This window comes from Salvia splendens, chromosome 9, assembly GCF_004379255.2.
Source record: "Salvia splendens isolate huo1 chromosome 9, SspV2, whole genome shotgun sequence".
In the NCBI taxonomy this organism is placed as follows: domain Eukaryota; kingdom Viridiplantae; phylum Streptophyta; class Magnoliopsida; order Lamiales; family Lamiaceae; genus Salvia; species Salvia splendens.
Genome location: NC_056040.1, coordinates 5256888 through 5273700, shown reverse-complemented (window position 1 = coordinate 5273700; position 16813 = coordinate 5256888). Strand labels below are relative to the sequence as shown.

The 16813-nt window shown below is 34.1% G+C and overlaps 2 protein-coding genes across 5 annotated transcripts; one reads left to right on the top strand and one right to left on the bottom strand.

Moving 5' to 3' along the window:
* Nucleotides 1–525: 525 nt before the first annotated feature.
* On the bottom strand, nucleotides 526–2839 carry LOC121746419. The gene has a single exon (XM_042140244.1). It carries the CDS (start codon nucleotides 1323–1325, stop codon nucleotides 633–635), a length of 693 nt encoding a protein of 230 aa, XP_041996178.1. The 5' UTR covers nucleotides 1326–2839; the 3' UTR covers nucleotides 526–632.
* Nucleotides 2840–10076: 7237 nt separating this feature from the next.
* LOC121747502 lies at nucleotides 10077–16509 on the top strand. Of its 4 annotated transcripts, none has more exons than XM_042141550.1 (11): nucleotides 10077–10185; nucleotides 10479–10600; nucleotides 11609–11704; nucleotides 12488–12572; nucleotides 12690–12811; nucleotides 12946–12970; nucleotides 13057–13140; nucleotides 13231–13260; nucleotides 13342–13447; nucleotides 13608–13672; nucleotides 14243–14550. In XM_042141550.1, exons 2-10 carry the CDS (start codon nucleotides 10505–10507, stop codon nucleotides 13669–13671), a joined length of 708 nt encoding a protein of 235 aa, XP_041997484.1. In that variant the 5' UTR covers nucleotides 10077–10185; nucleotides 10479–10504; the 3' UTR covers nucleotide 13672; nucleotides 14243–14550. The 4 variants fall into 4 exon arrangements, with proteins under 4 accessions (XP_041997484.1, XP_041997485.1, XP_041997486.1 ...); XM_042141551.1 differs by lacking the exons at nucleotides 10077–10185; nucleotides 14243–14550 and adding exons at nucleotides 14902–14920; nucleotides 16267–16509 and having other exon boundaries at nucleotides 10192–10600; XM_042141552.1 differs by lacking the exons at nucleotides 10077–10185; nucleotides 14243–14550 and adding an exon at nucleotides 16267–16509 and having other exon boundaries at nucleotides 10192–10600.
* The last annotated feature ends 304 nt before the right edge of the window (nucleotides 16510–16813 follow it).

The following is a 16813-nucleotide window of genomic DNA, read 5'->3' as shown; positions in this document are numbered from 1 at the left end:
TTTCTCTGACTCTTTCCACCACATAAACCCTTTCTAGATTATCAATGATCACAAAATCTCAATTGTTATCCAAATCCAGATTCTCTGCGTGACTAGTTAATAACCAATTAAAGATTGCGATTATATAAACCACTGTTAGATATGAACTACTAAATGGTGTACATTGAAATACTATGAAATAATTAATTGATCACGTATTTAAATATATATATATATAAATGTATAATGTTGAACATATAGTAAAATATGCAGAGAATGTATCTGACAGAATCAAGAGAAAGCAAAAGCAAACAATATAGAACAAGATTTAGATGACAAGAATGTGCAAACAACTTACTCCATATTATAGTAAAAAATAGAATAAAATTAATAAAAGAGGAGAGAAGAAAATGACAACTCTATAAACTCGTTACCTGTAATTCGGCATCGATTTGTTAAAGCTGTTTAATTTATGATGTATAAAGCCGGCACAATTATTGATTTTCACCTTTTTTTTTCAATTTCAATTTCAATTTCACACTCGCATGCATTAATTACGATCTTAATTTTAATTAATCACCGTCTAATACAATAAGAAAATGACGGAAGAAGAAACGAAATTAACAGGAATTGATTAAATTATTAAAAATCAATTAATACTTCTTCCTGATCCGATCCTTGCCGCCGCCGGAAAATATGGAGCCGAGGCCGAAGATAGTCGCCGGAGGAACGTTCAGCACCGGACTGAATTTATGAGAGAATTGGCCGTTCTTCTTCAACGGCGGCTTCGAGGAATAGCCAGACATCGGCGGCGGCTGCTGCTTCTGCGATGAATTGCTTTTGAGCAGATTTTGCTTCGAAATTGACGATCGCTTGCCGCTGGCGGTGGATCCGGTGGAATTGCTCCTCGAGAGGAGCGGCAGCGGGCAGAGCGTCCGGCCGTAACTGCCGCTGCCGCAGTTTAGGCTGGAGCTGCGCTTGAATCGCCAGAACGACTTCTGCTTCTCTTCCGATTCCGCCTGCTTAGATTTCAGCGGCGGCGGCGGAGGCGGGGGGAGAGGAGCAGGCGGCGATGGGGAAAACGGCGGCGGCGCCGGAGCGAGGCGTTTTTTGATTTGGATGGGGAGGATTTTGCCGTCGAAGAAGAGCTCGTCGGCGGAGGAGGATTCGTGGTCGAAGCTCTCGCGGAAGACGCAGAAGTCGAAATCGATGGAGGTGGAGGAGGCGGCGGAGCGAATGTACTGCTCGATCGGAACGACGTCGGATTGGGAGAGATCGTGGGAGAATGAGATGCGTGGGCTGATGCCGGTCGCGCTTGGGCTATCCGGGAAGACTTCAATCGCCATTTTTCTTTGCTTTTTTTTCTAAATAAATTCGGATATCAAAATATATGAGAAATGATATGTTTAGCAGTTGGGTTTATTGAAAGTGAAATAAAAAGCATTAAACGCCTCAAAAAACGGTCAAAACACAGGAAATTTGAACATGGGTAGAATTAAGTCCAACTGGACTGCTTGCATGGAAGTTTGATTGTTTCTTTGACTATTACTCCTACTATATGTAACATAGTCAATGAAGTGAAGTCGAATTTCAAAATAAGTTACAAGACTTTTGCAAGCATCTTCAAAGATGGAATGGAGTTATATAAAATATTGAGAGTGAGAGAGAGAGAGGGGGTGGCTTTTGGTGAAAAGCAAATTGATGTCTACAATAAGATGAATTGTGTAATTTGAGAGGGGATAATGATATATAAAGCAAAAGAGATTTAGAAAGGGACGAGTGATGGTTCGTCCATGTATATTTGAACTCCACATTAGTATGATATTCGTCCGCTTTGAGCTAAGCCCTTACAATCGAGAATGGGTTGGACTTATATATTGCTTGCACATTTCCTAATTCTCCAACCCGGGATGGTTTGCAGTTATAAACACTTGTTTTAAGTTGGGTTTTTAAATGGAAGTGTGGCAAATACGACATAAAATACAGTATACCAAAAGAGTTGATAGGTGGGGAGGTTTGGGGTGGGGTCTTAAGCAATGTGAAGGGGAAGACATGTTTTTGAAATGGGGCATATGCATAATACACACACCACTGAAACATAAATCAAAACACAAATATGTGACAGCATTTGGCACATATATATCTGTCAAGATGCCCACTTCCACAATCTAATTAACTTTATATACACCTAATAATACTTGGGTGCTTTAGTCGGTTGCCACTCACAAAAATACGAAACCCATCAGTCTCAATTCTAATCTATGTATCTCACTTTATTTTATCCCTAGTTAATGTCCTTATATATTCAGGAAATCATCCATTATCCACAAATCTCACAGAAAATGATTCTGTCTCAGATCCCAACTTTAAGGTAGGAATCATTGACAAAATTTAATTTTGTTATGTCCCAATAAGTACAAGACAATGTATGAAGTAAGGCTGTTTCAACTTCAAAATACAAGACATTATAAATTGAATTGGCTTCATTGTGGCAAATAATATACTACTACTATTTATACATGAATTTTGAATTTATAAATTGTTTAACCTCGACATATTTTAATTATTTGCACTTAATTACAAAATGAAATATATAACCACACAATTGATAATTTACTGGGAAATATTCAAGGTAATCAATATAGGAATGAATCATTTAAAAGATGAAAAAAAAGTTTCGAATCGTAAGCAAAGGTCAACATGAAGAGTAAAAACGAAGAATTTAACATTTAAGCTACGTGGAGTATAATTGAACTCATGCCTAAGGAGGAAATTATTACTATTAGCCACAAAGAATATGCAAGTAAAGTGAGAAGTGTGTGGAGATAGGAAACAATCTCGAAGAGGGAAAATCAATTGGCAACAGCCAAACTGAGCTATATATCTATATCTTAATTGACAATATTAATTCATGCATGAGGGCCATATATATATATAGTCACTGAGAGTGATATCACCATCAACAATATAACTCAACATTGAAATATGCAAAATAATACAACTGTCTACTCACTATCAGGAAAATTGCGTGGATTTGAAGGGTGCATTTAAATTATTTAAGCATCAAGTAAAATCGCCATGATCAAGTTAATTTTGGGGACAAAAGAATCTATGATTATTAGCTTATCTTATTAAATTTTTGTTGATAGAACAATATGTTTCAAAACACGTGCCTCGTAATTTAGTGCGACGCATCCCCCTTTATAGAGACTAAAACCCTAAATATAGTGAATCATAATCTTTCATCCCCAAACTTTTAAAAACAAAGAAACAACCATAATTAAAAAAAACAATATAAAAGCACTCAAAATCAATACCCCTAAATCAATCGTTTTATTACTTGTTATGGTGTAATAATATCATCCCCGATGATAGATCACAAATCGCGCTTTAACTATTGTACTACATTAACTTTTCAGAGCATCCACATCGGCGAGCAGGGACGCGTCCGTCCGTGTCAGCGGCACGGAGACGTTGTCCGCCGCTGGCACGGCGCTGCTCGATGCATCGAGCACGTCCGTGCTAGCGAGCAGGCGCCGTGACGCGTTCTGATTGGCCAACGGCATATCTGTTGGAAAATATTTTTTTTTAAAATAAAAAATAATACCAAAAAAAAAATTATTTTCACAATCCCAAAAAGGCCGATTTTTTTTGCCCATTTTTCTGTATTTTTTTATTCCCCCCCCCCCAAATCATCTATAAATACACACATTCATCATCCATTTTTCACATCAAATCATCTCTCATTCATCTCTCATTCATATTTTTCATACAACTTATCTACACCTTCATCTCTCACTCAAAACCTCAAATGGATTTCACCCATCTCATTGCGGAAGCGGAGCGCGAAGAACAAGAATACTACGAACAATATCGTGCCGCTTATGAAGCATATGTCGCAGCGAATACCCCCGCCCCTCCTCCTCAACCAACTAGATCAACTCGCCGCTACATTCATCGTGACCGGGAGGGAGCCCACGAAAGGCTCGTTGTCAACTATATTTCCGACCAGTCGCGGTTTTCAGAAGATTACTTTAGACGCCGTTTTCGCATGTCAAAGCGCTTGTTTATGCGTATTGTCAACACATTGTCCGCCCGTGTTTTAATACTTCCAAACAGGTCCAGATGCAGCCGGTCGACAAAGTCTCTCGGCATTGCAGAAGTGTACGTGTGCCATCCGACAACTCGCTACTTGGCAAACGGCCGACCTCTTCGACGAGTATTTGCATGTCGGTGAGTCCACTGGAATCCTTTGTCTTAAAATTTTTTGCGAGGCCGTTCGTTCAGCTTTCGGTGATGAATTCCTTCGGGCACCCACCACCGATGATTGCCAACGGTTGTTTCGTCTTCACGAAACAGTCCATGGCTTTCCCGGCATGCTTGGCAGCATTGACTGCATGCTTGGCAGCATTGACTGCATGCATTGGAGGTGGAAGAATTGTCCGACTGCTTGGAGGTGGCAACACTTAAGCGGCCACAAAGGCGGCGGCCCAACACTTATCCTTGAAGCGGTCGGCGACTACCGCCTATAGATTTGGCATGCATATTTCGGTGTTGCCGGATCCAACAACGACTTGAACGTGCTCTATTCTTCACCCCTCTTCAATGATGTGTTGAATGGTGTAGCGCCGGCGATCGACTTCACCGTCAACGGAAATGTATACCACGTGGGTTACTATCTCGCCGATGGTATCTACCCAAGGTGGTCGACTTTCGTAAAGACGCTCAGCAACCCGCAAGACCCGAGACAGGTTCTTTTTGCGCAGCGTCAAGAGTCCGCGAGGAAAGACGTCGAAAGAGCCTTTGGGGTCCTTCAAGCCCGATTCAACATTGTGAAGGCCCCGTCTCGGCTGTGGTACGTGAAAAATATCACCGACATCATGTACACGTGTATTATCTTACACAACATGATTATAGCCGACGAAGGACCGAGGGCGGCTAGCTTTTACGACGAGGATGAAGCCGGAAGATCAAGCGCGAGGTCTCTCCCACGCCGAGGTGTGCATACGACGGTGGGTGATAGGATCGAAATAAAGCACACAATGCGCGATACCCGAACCCACGTTGAGCTACAAGAAGACCTAATCAAACACATTTGGGTGAAATTCGACCACGAGTAGTGGTTTTTTTTTATTTTAGGAGTTGAATTATGTATTTTTTATTTATTAGTAGTTTAAATATGTAATTTTTATTTTTTATGATTTTAATTATGTAATTTTTATTTTTTTGGATTTTAATTATGTAATTTTTAATTTTTAATGTATTTTGTAATATTATTCCGGGTATTTTTAATGTATTTTAATTTTATGGAAATGTTTTTATTTAAATTGAATAATGAAATGGTAGGACCCTTGTGCTCGTCCTTGCAGAAGAGCACGAATGTGGGTATTGTGCTCTTGCCTAAGAGCATGCAGAAAAAGTGGGTCCGGGCTCACATCCGTGCTCGTTGACAAGAGCACGGATGTGGATGCTCTCATACCTTACCACAAACATCAAACAACAATTGATCCACGAAACATAACTTACCTTATCTATTCACGATCCCACCACATAATTTTTAAATTCATCTTGATTTTATATTAATATCTACTTTCATTCTTATCTACTTAAATTACAACCTTTGAGAATTAAATTTTATTAAAATTGAATAAACAATATACAAAGTTGAAATAAATTAATGAAATCATAGATCAAATAAATCATAATTGATGTCCAAGTGTATCGAAAAAGTTGTAGTGCTTCTGTTGTTAGGAATCAGTCATCTTCGACGTGTCTTTGGACAACGCTTTGCAGTTCATATCGATCATCATTGTACAACCCACAATTCAATTTTTCGATCACTTAAAAAAAATTATTTGGACCTATATATGATTCCACTGATCGATGCCGCCTTCCCCCTAGCTTAGCCATTTTTTGATCCATCAGATGGCTCACACTCGACGTTGTGAAAACTCCACCAATCCATCCTAGGAGGTGTGATGTCTTAGGCATCCTTGTTGGTGGATACCTTCATTTTTTGGAGCACATTCTATATATCACCGAATAAAATTCTTATATAACAGTTAAAAAAAATTATAATTATAAATAAAAGTGGTCAACAAGCAACACTAATCGACACGCCTCGCGTGCGCTGGGCATGTGACGGTCTAATTCGCCAAGAGGCAGGGGCAAAATTGCACACACGCGAACGAACCATGCATCCGTACATGTACACCTAGTCTTAACCTCCAATTAAGAACAAGTTATGGGTGCTCTTAAGAAGCTAAAGAAATTGAGGGAACACCGCGTACCTACCTACATTCACCTCATGCTCTAAGCCCTTTATGATAGTAGTATTAATTTAATTTGAAGGCACCATGATTTTTGAGGTGACCAAAAGAAGAAGGGTCCATGAAATTTGAGGATATCAATAATTCTACATATATTCAACTTTTTCTTTTCCCCTTCTTTTTGGGGTTCCCATTTTAGATGTCCACATGCCCATGTGAGCAAACACTTAAAAGTGTGACTAATAACATCAATATTGTTACATCTTCCACTTCAATGTCCCCATCTCCTTTCCTCTTATCTCTATCTTCTTATTTACTAATTTTTATATTCACTTACTCATTTAATAGTAATTTATTATCTTGTACACGTTAAGTTTGCGTATGATTTGCTTCTCATATATAGTACCTGGTATTTTATTGCATTTGTGCGTTGAAAACGAATTAATTCAAGCGCACAATTGTTGATTGTTTCTCACATGCATCATGCTCCACATGTCTAGAATGTTAAAATAGAAACTATTCAAAATCATCCAGTTAAAATTAATGATTTTACATGTCTATTTTTACGATTAAACTATAATAGGTAAGTTTCCAATTAAACGTAAAGTTCTTAGCTTTTTAAAATCGCAAGTCTATTTTTATCATTAATTTCACCTATGGTAGGCACGTAACCAATTAAACGTGGTACCAATATACCCAAAAGTGCTTACCTTTTAAAAATGGCAAGAGAATCGGCTATATACGCTGAATGTGCGCGTAATAGCTTGAAAATAAAATACTAAAATAAATTAACCACACCTAAAATAATAAGCGATATACTACATTGTGAAAATCAACGGAAAAAAATTTAAAATGTCAACTCTGCTAATTTGTCGCATATTAAAATGTCAATATTATGACATTAGCATACTAACACATGCAAATTCAATTAACATACTTATGTCTAACATTTACATATAGATGTCAATACAAAGACATAAGTACTATGTCAATTAAATTTATATTGACTAACTAATATTATCGTACTGATATTTTTAACATGCTAAGTTTAGAAGATTAGCTAAAATAAGTTAGTTAACAATGGATCATATATATCACTGCTATAAATATATACTTCCATAGTTATCAATATCATTAATAATACCATTTGACAACCATGATAGACTAGAGATTTGGTTATTTATGATAGCGTAAGTGAAGTTAGTTGGTTTTTATTGTTATAAAGTAACGAGTTAATGATGTAGGATGATATTTGAAACACGCGAGGTTTGAAGTTTGATTGAGGCATTTAAGTTTTATTTCAGTTACGCAGTACTACTTCCTAAAGCTTGGTTGAGGCAATTAAGTTTTATTTCAGTTACTTTATAGAGCAAGCATACACGAAATCGTGCGAATATAATTATAACACTTTTACCTTTTTTTTATTTTTTATATTGAAAAAATTATATTTATAAATTATTGCCATAAGAAGGAACTATAAAAAAATTGCAAATAGAGTGTGTGTGTGTTGACCTAATGATAGAATGGTTGATACCCAGATTAAAAGTCTTGAGTTCAAATCCACCGTGACTCACCTTTAAAATTTCATACTCCATCCGTTCGTGAAATATTGTCCAATTTTGTCATTTCGGTCCGTCCGTGAAATGTTGTTCACTTTGCTTTTTTTCACTTTTGGTAAATTGACCCTACTTTCCACTAACTCATTACACTCACATTTTATTATAAACTAATATATAAATGTGGGTCGTATATTCCACTAACTTTTTCCCTTCACTTTTCTTCACACTTATTAAACCCACGCCAAGTCAAATATGGACAACATTTTGCGGACGGAGGGAGTATTTGTTTATAAATAAATAAAGAAAAAATTGCTAGCTATCTAAAGTCGAAACCATCCAAAATTCATCAAAACAGATATGCTGGTATCAAATACTAGTAATGTCTATTGTGCAAATGGTCATATTAACATTTCCACTTCTTTTTCTTTGACTTATAGGTATATCCTTCATAACTTGAGCAAAATAGGTAGCTTGAAGCATTCCAAACATAATCTTTACTTCTCCTGGTCAATTAAACGCGAAATTTTCTGACTCAAAAGGTGCAAATCTTGATTTTCCAGGATTTATTATAAATTTCATTCTTTTTTTAATTAAAGGTGTCAATAACATTATAATACATTGAAACATACTATATACTTATGTAAAAAGAAAAGAAAAATGCTAACATAGACTATATATTCATACTGGAATTTCAGAACCACCGACACTAGAATCCATTCCAATTGCGCCGCCACATTCTACAAAACTATTCCATTAACCGGCCAATGTTTTTTTATAAAATTCATAATTCCATTATGAAACCCTAGTGTAGTCACTGAGAGAGGAGCTGGCTGGGACTTCCAACCACAACTTAAAAACATGCAAAACATTGTGACAAGGTTCTTTACAACCACAACTTTAAAACATGCAAAACATTGTGACAAGGTTCTTTTATGATGATTTATATGTGGAGAAAATTCAGGTTGATTAATATGACTTTTAAATTTTTTTCAATTATAAAAAATCATGGACTAAACTTATGAATCATAATATTTCTCCGTACATTATTCAACATTTTACATAGTGATACTAAAATCATACCCTCAACAAATCATATATATAGTGTTTGGAGAAAGGGGTTGATTTTGCGGTAGTTCTAGGATACTCAAGAATGAAAGGGAAAGGAGGAGATAGGATATGCTTTATTATTGTCAAAGTCCAAAAAGAATATTTTAAAAAAATTTTGTGGATAAAAAAGCAAATAAAAGAAGATAAAATATTCATTCTTTAAACTTGAAAACCAACTTCGGTCTCATCACGAATATTCTTCTTTTTTGTTGTAAAGAAAAATAGAATTATGTATGTCACCCCTTCCCTCATTAATTTCACATTTTCATACTCTAATTTCTTATCTGATGTAAGTATTTAACTTTAATATCATGTGGTAATAATATTAAAAATTAAGTACATTACTATGATCAAACTCTAGATTCAGAGTGACCTATCATTAATTGAAAAACTGACTTAAAAATATGTATAAAGCTAAAATTTAAAATTTGAACGAATAAATTGAAAAACATGAAAAACTAAAGAAAAGGAATTAAAATTTAGACTTAAGAGGCATCTTTTCTCGTACACTTTTAACTTTATTGATGGGAAATTAGGTGAAAAAGACAAATTTCCACCGCAGCAATCGTACTGCAGTGAGTGTACATTTATGCTTGATACTCTCTAGAATTCTAGTGGTATAAACTTACATATAACCCACAAAATTAGACATTAATTTTACTTCCTTTGTCCATAAAAGTATACAATATTTATTAAGTACAATTTTTAAAAATTTATTGGGGTCAATGTATTTTTAATTGATAAGGTATATAGCTTGGATTCAACCATGTAGAAAAAATGATATTTTTTGGTTTAATAAGAGACGTTTGTAATGTGAATATGTCGGGAACTGAAGTCCAGATGGGCTGTAGTCCTGTCATGGATCCCAATCGAGAAAGGCTATACCTTTGGGCTTATGCGGAGAAAGCCCATTTTGAATAACCTATTACCGTAAAGCCCAATTAAGCCCACGGTAATATTTTTGCACTCCTATATTTTTATACACCTAATTTTAAACAAATCAATATTTCCGTCACGTTTGGCTAATGATTAATGAATCTCGATATAGTTGGAGAATGAATATATAAATCTTAATATATTAAAAATAAACACAAGGATTTAGATTCAAAAATCAAAAATTATGAAACCTAAGTTTAAGAGAAGTCTTTATGCATATAAACACAAGGATTTAGATTCAAAAATCAAGAATTATGAAACCTAAGTTTAAGAGAAGTCTTTATGCATTAAACTACGAATAATGAATTTGATTGAAGACTTGGATCAAGTCGCCGGTAACGACGAAGGCACTCAAACTAATTTACCAATTCTAGTTTTCTTCTTGTGTTCTTTGCCAGTTAGGACACCAACTCTGTTAATCTGTCGACATTTTCAGCAATTAACCAAAACGTTTCTCATCTCAAATCTTAACCAACAAAATATCCTTCTATTTCACCCTGTCAACTGCAATTGGCTCTTGTTTTTCCTTACGTTTTAATTGGTCAATGCACGATTCTTGATTTGATAAATCAAAACTGTTAGTACTATACAACTTTCCAGTAATCCCTTTCTATTATTCTTTTTGAAGTAACAAGAAAATTCATATAGAGAAGAATGGTGGATCCGAACTGGGAGCTGAAGAATTGCTGTCAGCACGAACAAGTTGTGTTTCTTGTTATAATTGGTGTCTTTACTCTTGTTATTCTTGTTGTAAGTCGCTTCTTTCTCCCGTTTTATTGCACAGCTCAATTCTTATTTCTTGTTACTTTTATTATGGGATATGGAGCCCCTTTCTTTTGAAACTCTTCAATTTCAAGAACAGATTTTTATGAGTCTATGACGTCGCTTGCATTTTTTTTTTCTGTTTGTGTAATTTTCCCCCAATTTTGTTTGGTGGACTCTACTTCCGCTTTAGTTTATGTTGGTGTGTTAATAAAAACTTGAAAACTTATTTGCTTTGCTGCTTGGGGAAATGGTAGATATTTGCAGCCTAAACTTATTGATCAACCAGTGAATATCATACTGCTTATGATTGTTACAAACTACCCCTTTCTGTTGGACTAATATCAGCCTGCTTATTGAATTACTATTAAAGCAGGTGTGATTGAATGAGAAGAAATTGAAATTGATTTTTTTTGTCAGTCATTTCGTATATACATTTTAATCTTTGATACGTTTGAGCAACTGGTTCTCACGATACGTTGTCAGAAACAAGTGTGACTAGGTCGACCAGCTTGAGATCACTGTGAAAAAACGGGTCAGGATTTAAGTTTTGGGCGAGCAAGCCTAGTCTCAAGCTATAGAGCTCGGGTGCTGCTTATCTTGATGTAATAGTAAGCCAGGAATTGCGTTTGGTACCTCTGATTAACTTAAGTAGCTTGTGCTTGCCCCAGATAACATTATGAGCATTAAACCAGAAAGTGCTTTATGGATCTCCAATAAACCCAATATTATCTTGTGCTTGCCTCACTATAGCTTTCCTTAGATAATTATGAAGTCTAACAATTATTTGTGTGTTCTAGTTTTCTGAAATTTCAAGCTTGACATAGCGTGATTCGTTTTGGTCACTCGGTTGCATCACAAATTTGGAACATAGTCCATATTTACATAGTACCACTCTTTTCCAATTTTTATTTCATTTTGCATGCCAACAGATTTGATTAACATCACTCCTTGAAGTTCTAACTTATCCCATTTTACGTATAATGAAATTGACAGCTCTGGAGGACATTTCTACTGACACCTTTTAAGCTCATCACTGTATTTCTTCATGAAGTGAGCCATGCAATTGCTTGTAAGCTTACATGTGGCCAGGTAAAACATTTTCTTATCCTTGTTTGCTTTGCTAACTTTAAGCTTGGTTTCGATCTACTGAAGTTCAAGTCTTACATATGTGTCTAATTCTTGTGCACTCTTCTTTAGATATGTTTCAGTATAAACTATATACCCCATATCTCATATAAATGCATTTGAATGGTACTCAAACTTCCTATAACGTTCGCTCATTTTTTTTAAGGAAAACGGTAATTGTAGGATATAGGAAAGTGCAATTAGCAATAAATATGTTCATCAATAATAATTATTAGAAAGAAAACTCAGACAAGGCATTTAACATAATGGATTGATGCCTCAAAAAAATAAATGTTGACAAATACGAAGTCAGTCAAGATATAACATAATGAGAAGTCATCTAAAATTTGAACTATCATTCGTGAAGCCTTTCTTAATGCTATGGCCCTTGTATCATGGGCGGAGCCAGCCTTTGGAGGGGTGGTGCAAATGCCCCCCTCACTTCCACTCCTTCTATAATTTTATACTAATATTTAAATATAACTCAAATTATTCACTAAATGCCCCCTTACTAAATTCTCAAAATTGCACTATATATCTGCGGAAATGATTTTCTGGCTATGCCCCTGCCTTGTATCTTTCACCATTTACTATGTGAAAAAAATAATGCTCTTAAGCTTTAATAAATGTTGTAAATTTGAAAAGATTGTTTAAATATTGTCACATGTATAACAGAATATCATGAAGTTTTCGTATTTATATCTGTTGTATTCATCATTAGGATCTCACATCTCTTTATACATGTAGGTAGAAGGCATCCAGGTTCATGCAAATGAAGGTGGCGTCACTCTAACCCGTGGTGGCATTTATTGGCTGATCTTGCCGGCTGGATGTAATACTCTGTTTCCTTTCTCTTTTGGCAAAAATGTATAGCATCCTTATACATGTTCATTATTCACTTCCAAATTAACACTTTTCTTTATCATTTATAATTTCTTCCCTATTTTAGATCTTGGTTCATCCTTTTGGGGCATGGTTCTTGTCCTTGCATCAACAAAGCTTCTCTCTGCAAGGATTGCTGCTGGTGGTCTTATCCTTGCCCTTGTTATTGTCTTCTTCCTTGCAAAAAACGTAAGAATTGGAAAATAATGTTTGCATAATAAGCACTGATTTCTGACACGAAAGTTATTATTTTCTTAAACCATGTGGTGTCCTCGTGCTCTTGAGTTTGCACGTATCTTACTGACTAGTTTATAATCAAACAGTGGACATTGCGAGGACTTTGCATCGGTATGTTACTTTGCTCATAAGTTGGTCTTCTACAATTTACGAGGAACCCCACGTGTGATTATAATCTTTGCATATATGCTTGTCAGGATTTATTGTTTTTATCGGTATCATCTGGGTGCTGCAAGAATTAACTAAAGTTCGTATTCTTCGCTATGTTATTCTCTTCATTGGTATGGTATCATCCTTACTTTACTTTTAAGTCAAAATTTGATTCATTTCTTTTTAGTTTGTCTCATTTATGGGGTTTTCCTCTGTGTCAGGTGTTATGAATAGTTTGTTTTCTGTCTACGGTACAGACTCTAATTTCTCATTATGTCGATAAAGTAGATTAGATCAGAGTGCAAATTTGAAAAATATATGCTACTATGCAGATATATATGATGATCTGATATCTAGAAGAGTCAATTCGAGTGATGCTGAGAAGTTTGCTGAACTTTGCCCCTGCCCTTGTAATGGAGCTGCATGGGGAGTTATATGGTAAGCAATGTTAAAGTTACGAGTAAGGTTATTTAGTAACGTTATAAGCGGAAACATTTAGTAATATTTGGTTCCTATATATGCCTGTAATATTTTTGAAATATTAAGTGAGCATTTCTTGCATATTTGATGGTCAAGAAACGTTGAACGTTTTGTGCAGGGGAATGATATCCTTCATATTTCTTTCGGCATCAATATATCTTGGACTTGTCATCTTATCATGAGGTACTTTACATTACAGTATCTCTTTCATATGAATGCTGTTTTTTTATTAGTGAGTACATTTAATTTGATTAAGACTTTCTTTCACATATTTTGCTTAGCATTACTACCTTGAATCTTATCCACCACTTTATTGATAATGGAAAAACCTAATTAGCAATATATTACTATCTGGTAACTCAGCTACAGGGGCTAGTGAGATTTAATTTGTAATACAAGAGCACCAAAACATTCAAACAAATGTAGTTACTAGTAATGCAGCTGGAATGAATTGATATATAGAGTGATGTTGACGAAATCGCATATGCTTTTTACTCAAAATAGTAGTATAAACAGAGAGTAAAGATGTCAAAGAGAAGTGGAGTTCTCTTGAGAAGCACTCAAGCTCTGTTAAACAAGTCCAGTCAAAATTGTTAATTTCAGTTAGCACCTTATTCTCATTGTGATCATACATTCACTCGGGTAGGCCAGCAGCTTATCGTTTCTCGTTTCGCAGCTTGAATTTAGTGTGTATGGTTATATTTTTGTTTTGTAATTGTCTTCATCTCAATCACCCTCACAATTTGATATCAGGGTTCAGACACTTAGTTCTTGATCATGATCCAGCGCTGTACCTCGTGATCTTGACCGTACAGTTTGTTTACTAGAGAGCATCAGATTCATTTCTGGCTGTGTACATATATGGCCACATTCTTTTCTGTTGATTCTCATCCCAGCTTCATTCAGATTCTAATCTTGTTTCCTACCAGTAGTATATCATTATTTAGATGTTTGGTGTGAAAATTGGCTATTCTCTATATTTTTTCCCGTTCTGAATTGATTGTGGAGATAGAATCACATACTCGTATCTATACATATATAAAGGGGGAGTTTTGGGGGTATTTATGGAATTATCATTTAAGCTTAAATATATAATTTAAATACTACAATCTAGACATTTAAGAATAAAAACTTTCTCATCATAATATAAGAAATAACGTGTCCCCTATAAAGTCTTGACCCCACCAATCAATGAAATTAATTATTCAGTTTTTTTAACGTTTTATTCTTCATATTTATAGGTTTTGATTGTAGGAAGTTAATTCCTTTTATTTTAATTATAAGTGGAGGAAGTGAAAGGTTTTGAAAGAAATTAACTTCTAATTTCTACTATAAATATATAGCATTTGATAGCTTATAATCCACACATTTCTATCTTTTTCTCATTACATTCTTTGTTGAACATTTTGCAGAGATTTGATCAAATTTTAGGTACTCTCTTGACTCTCTATCAATGTTAGTTTAATATGAAGTTCGTTTTCTACATCATAAATTTTATTATATAATAATAATGTTTGTTTATATTCCCAATTCTTCATATTTAATTTTGTTACTTTAATATTATCTAAATCGTTTAGTTATTTTCTATTATTTATTTGCATGCCTATTTTTTAAATTTGTTGTTATTAAGTGTGTTGTATGTAACACAATAGTCATAAGTGTATCTGAATTTGTCTAATATTAATTTAAAACCTATTTGTTTACATTATACAACTAATTCTAATGAGTATTATTTTTTATTATTATGTTATTTATATTTGAGCATTAAATTAATGTTGTAACTATTATAATTGGAATCTTTTGTTATAGGTGATGTGAATTAGATTCATTTTTCTTCTTAGAGCTTAATCAAAATGTTGTTTCAAATATCCCCATTCATGTATTGTGAATCAGAGCTCTACAATTTTTATAATTTGTTATTAAGTATTTTAAATATATGGTATGTTTTAGTTGTATAATTCATAGTTATTTTGTTTACCATCTAAAATCAATAATGTTTTAAAATATCTTAATGAAAAGATTTTATTTATTTTTATGCAAATTGAGGGAAGTGGAAGTGAAAAGGCTTTGAAATATAAATTGAATAATTACTTCAAATTTATTGAGGAAATTGATAAGATTTTGGAAGAGAGACTCTCCAAATCTTTATGGTCCGTTTCTTCTACAATAATGACAGGTAAGGATTTTGCTTCTCTATAGTAATTATTTGGTTTTAATACTATTGAATTGCTTTCGTAATTATAATGCTAGGCTCATATGCTTGCAGGAATCCACACATTATAAAAAGTGCTCTTTACCGAGCACAGAGTCAATTTTTTGCTCTTTATATGTGGGGTTTTAATCATCTCTTTTCATGGCTAAATAATGTATTAGTAGTGTTTTGAGAAAATGTGTTTTGTCTCTTCACTTCCACTTAAATAATTTGAAAGGTCACAAGATATAAATGGTATTTATTATTAATTTAATTTACAATAAATAATACTATACCATTGAGTTACTCTCAAATCTTCTATAAATACCAATTCTATTAATCAAAAAATACTATTTCAGTAAAGATGCTTCTGTCCGTCAAATCATGTGGAGTATTATCTTCTCTCCCAGCTATTTAATCTAATTTGTGTTTTTAATTATGTTATTTTACTTTTGATGCTTATCTTATTTTAGTTTCTTATCTTTCCTTTTTATTACTGTATTTTATTCTATTCATTATATTATTGCAAACAATTAAAAAATATATGTGGGCAACTATTTTGTAAAATCTTCACTTATTTTTGCAGGTATACTTTTGCCTTGAGAAAGCTTCAAAAGTAACAGTTCTGCACCAAGATATGAATCCACAACCTGTTGGTTTGAAAAAATAGATATTATCATATGGGAAGACATAATTTAGTTGGAGATTTGCGGCTATTCAGTTTTACCTTACTTAACTCGTAGAATTATTGCATCACCGATTACTCAGTATGCATGAAATTATAAACAATTCAAGATATTGACAGACTGGTTTACCTCTCTTGCTTTCATTCTTGCTTTCAAGAACTACATTACTGCTTTTATACTTGCTTTCAAGAGCAACATTATGAAGTTACAATTTTTCTTATATGCAATTTTTCTTAGGCATATTAGAATTTCATTGGCTATTGAAAAAAACTTGAATTTCATAAAACAATTAAATTGAAGCATGGTATTTGAAAACCTGCTAATAATGATGCATTACTTTCCACGTCTATTGCTTGCGCAACATGAAGCATGAAGCTTGTGAGAAAATTAATAATATAATATAAATTTATTTAATTCAATCATTTAATTTTCTTTCTCATTTTTAGC

Coding starts and splice junctions, on each gene's coding strand:
- LOC121746419 (XM_042140244.1), bottom strand. CDS start 1,325: ATGGCGATTGAAGTCTTCCCGGATAGCCCAAGCGCGACCGGCATCAGC.
- LOC121747502 (XM_042141552.1), top strand. CDS start 10,505: ATGGTGGATCCGAACTGGGAGCTGAAGAATTGCTGTCAGCACGAACAA. Junction 13,141..13,230: donor CTATGTTATTCTCTTCATTG/GTATGGTATCAT, acceptor CCTCTGTGTCAG/GTGTTATGAATAGTTTGTTT. Junction 13,261..13,341: donor TAGTTTGTTTTCTGTCTACG/GTACAGACTCTA, acceptor GCTACTATGCAG/ATATATATGATGATCTGATA.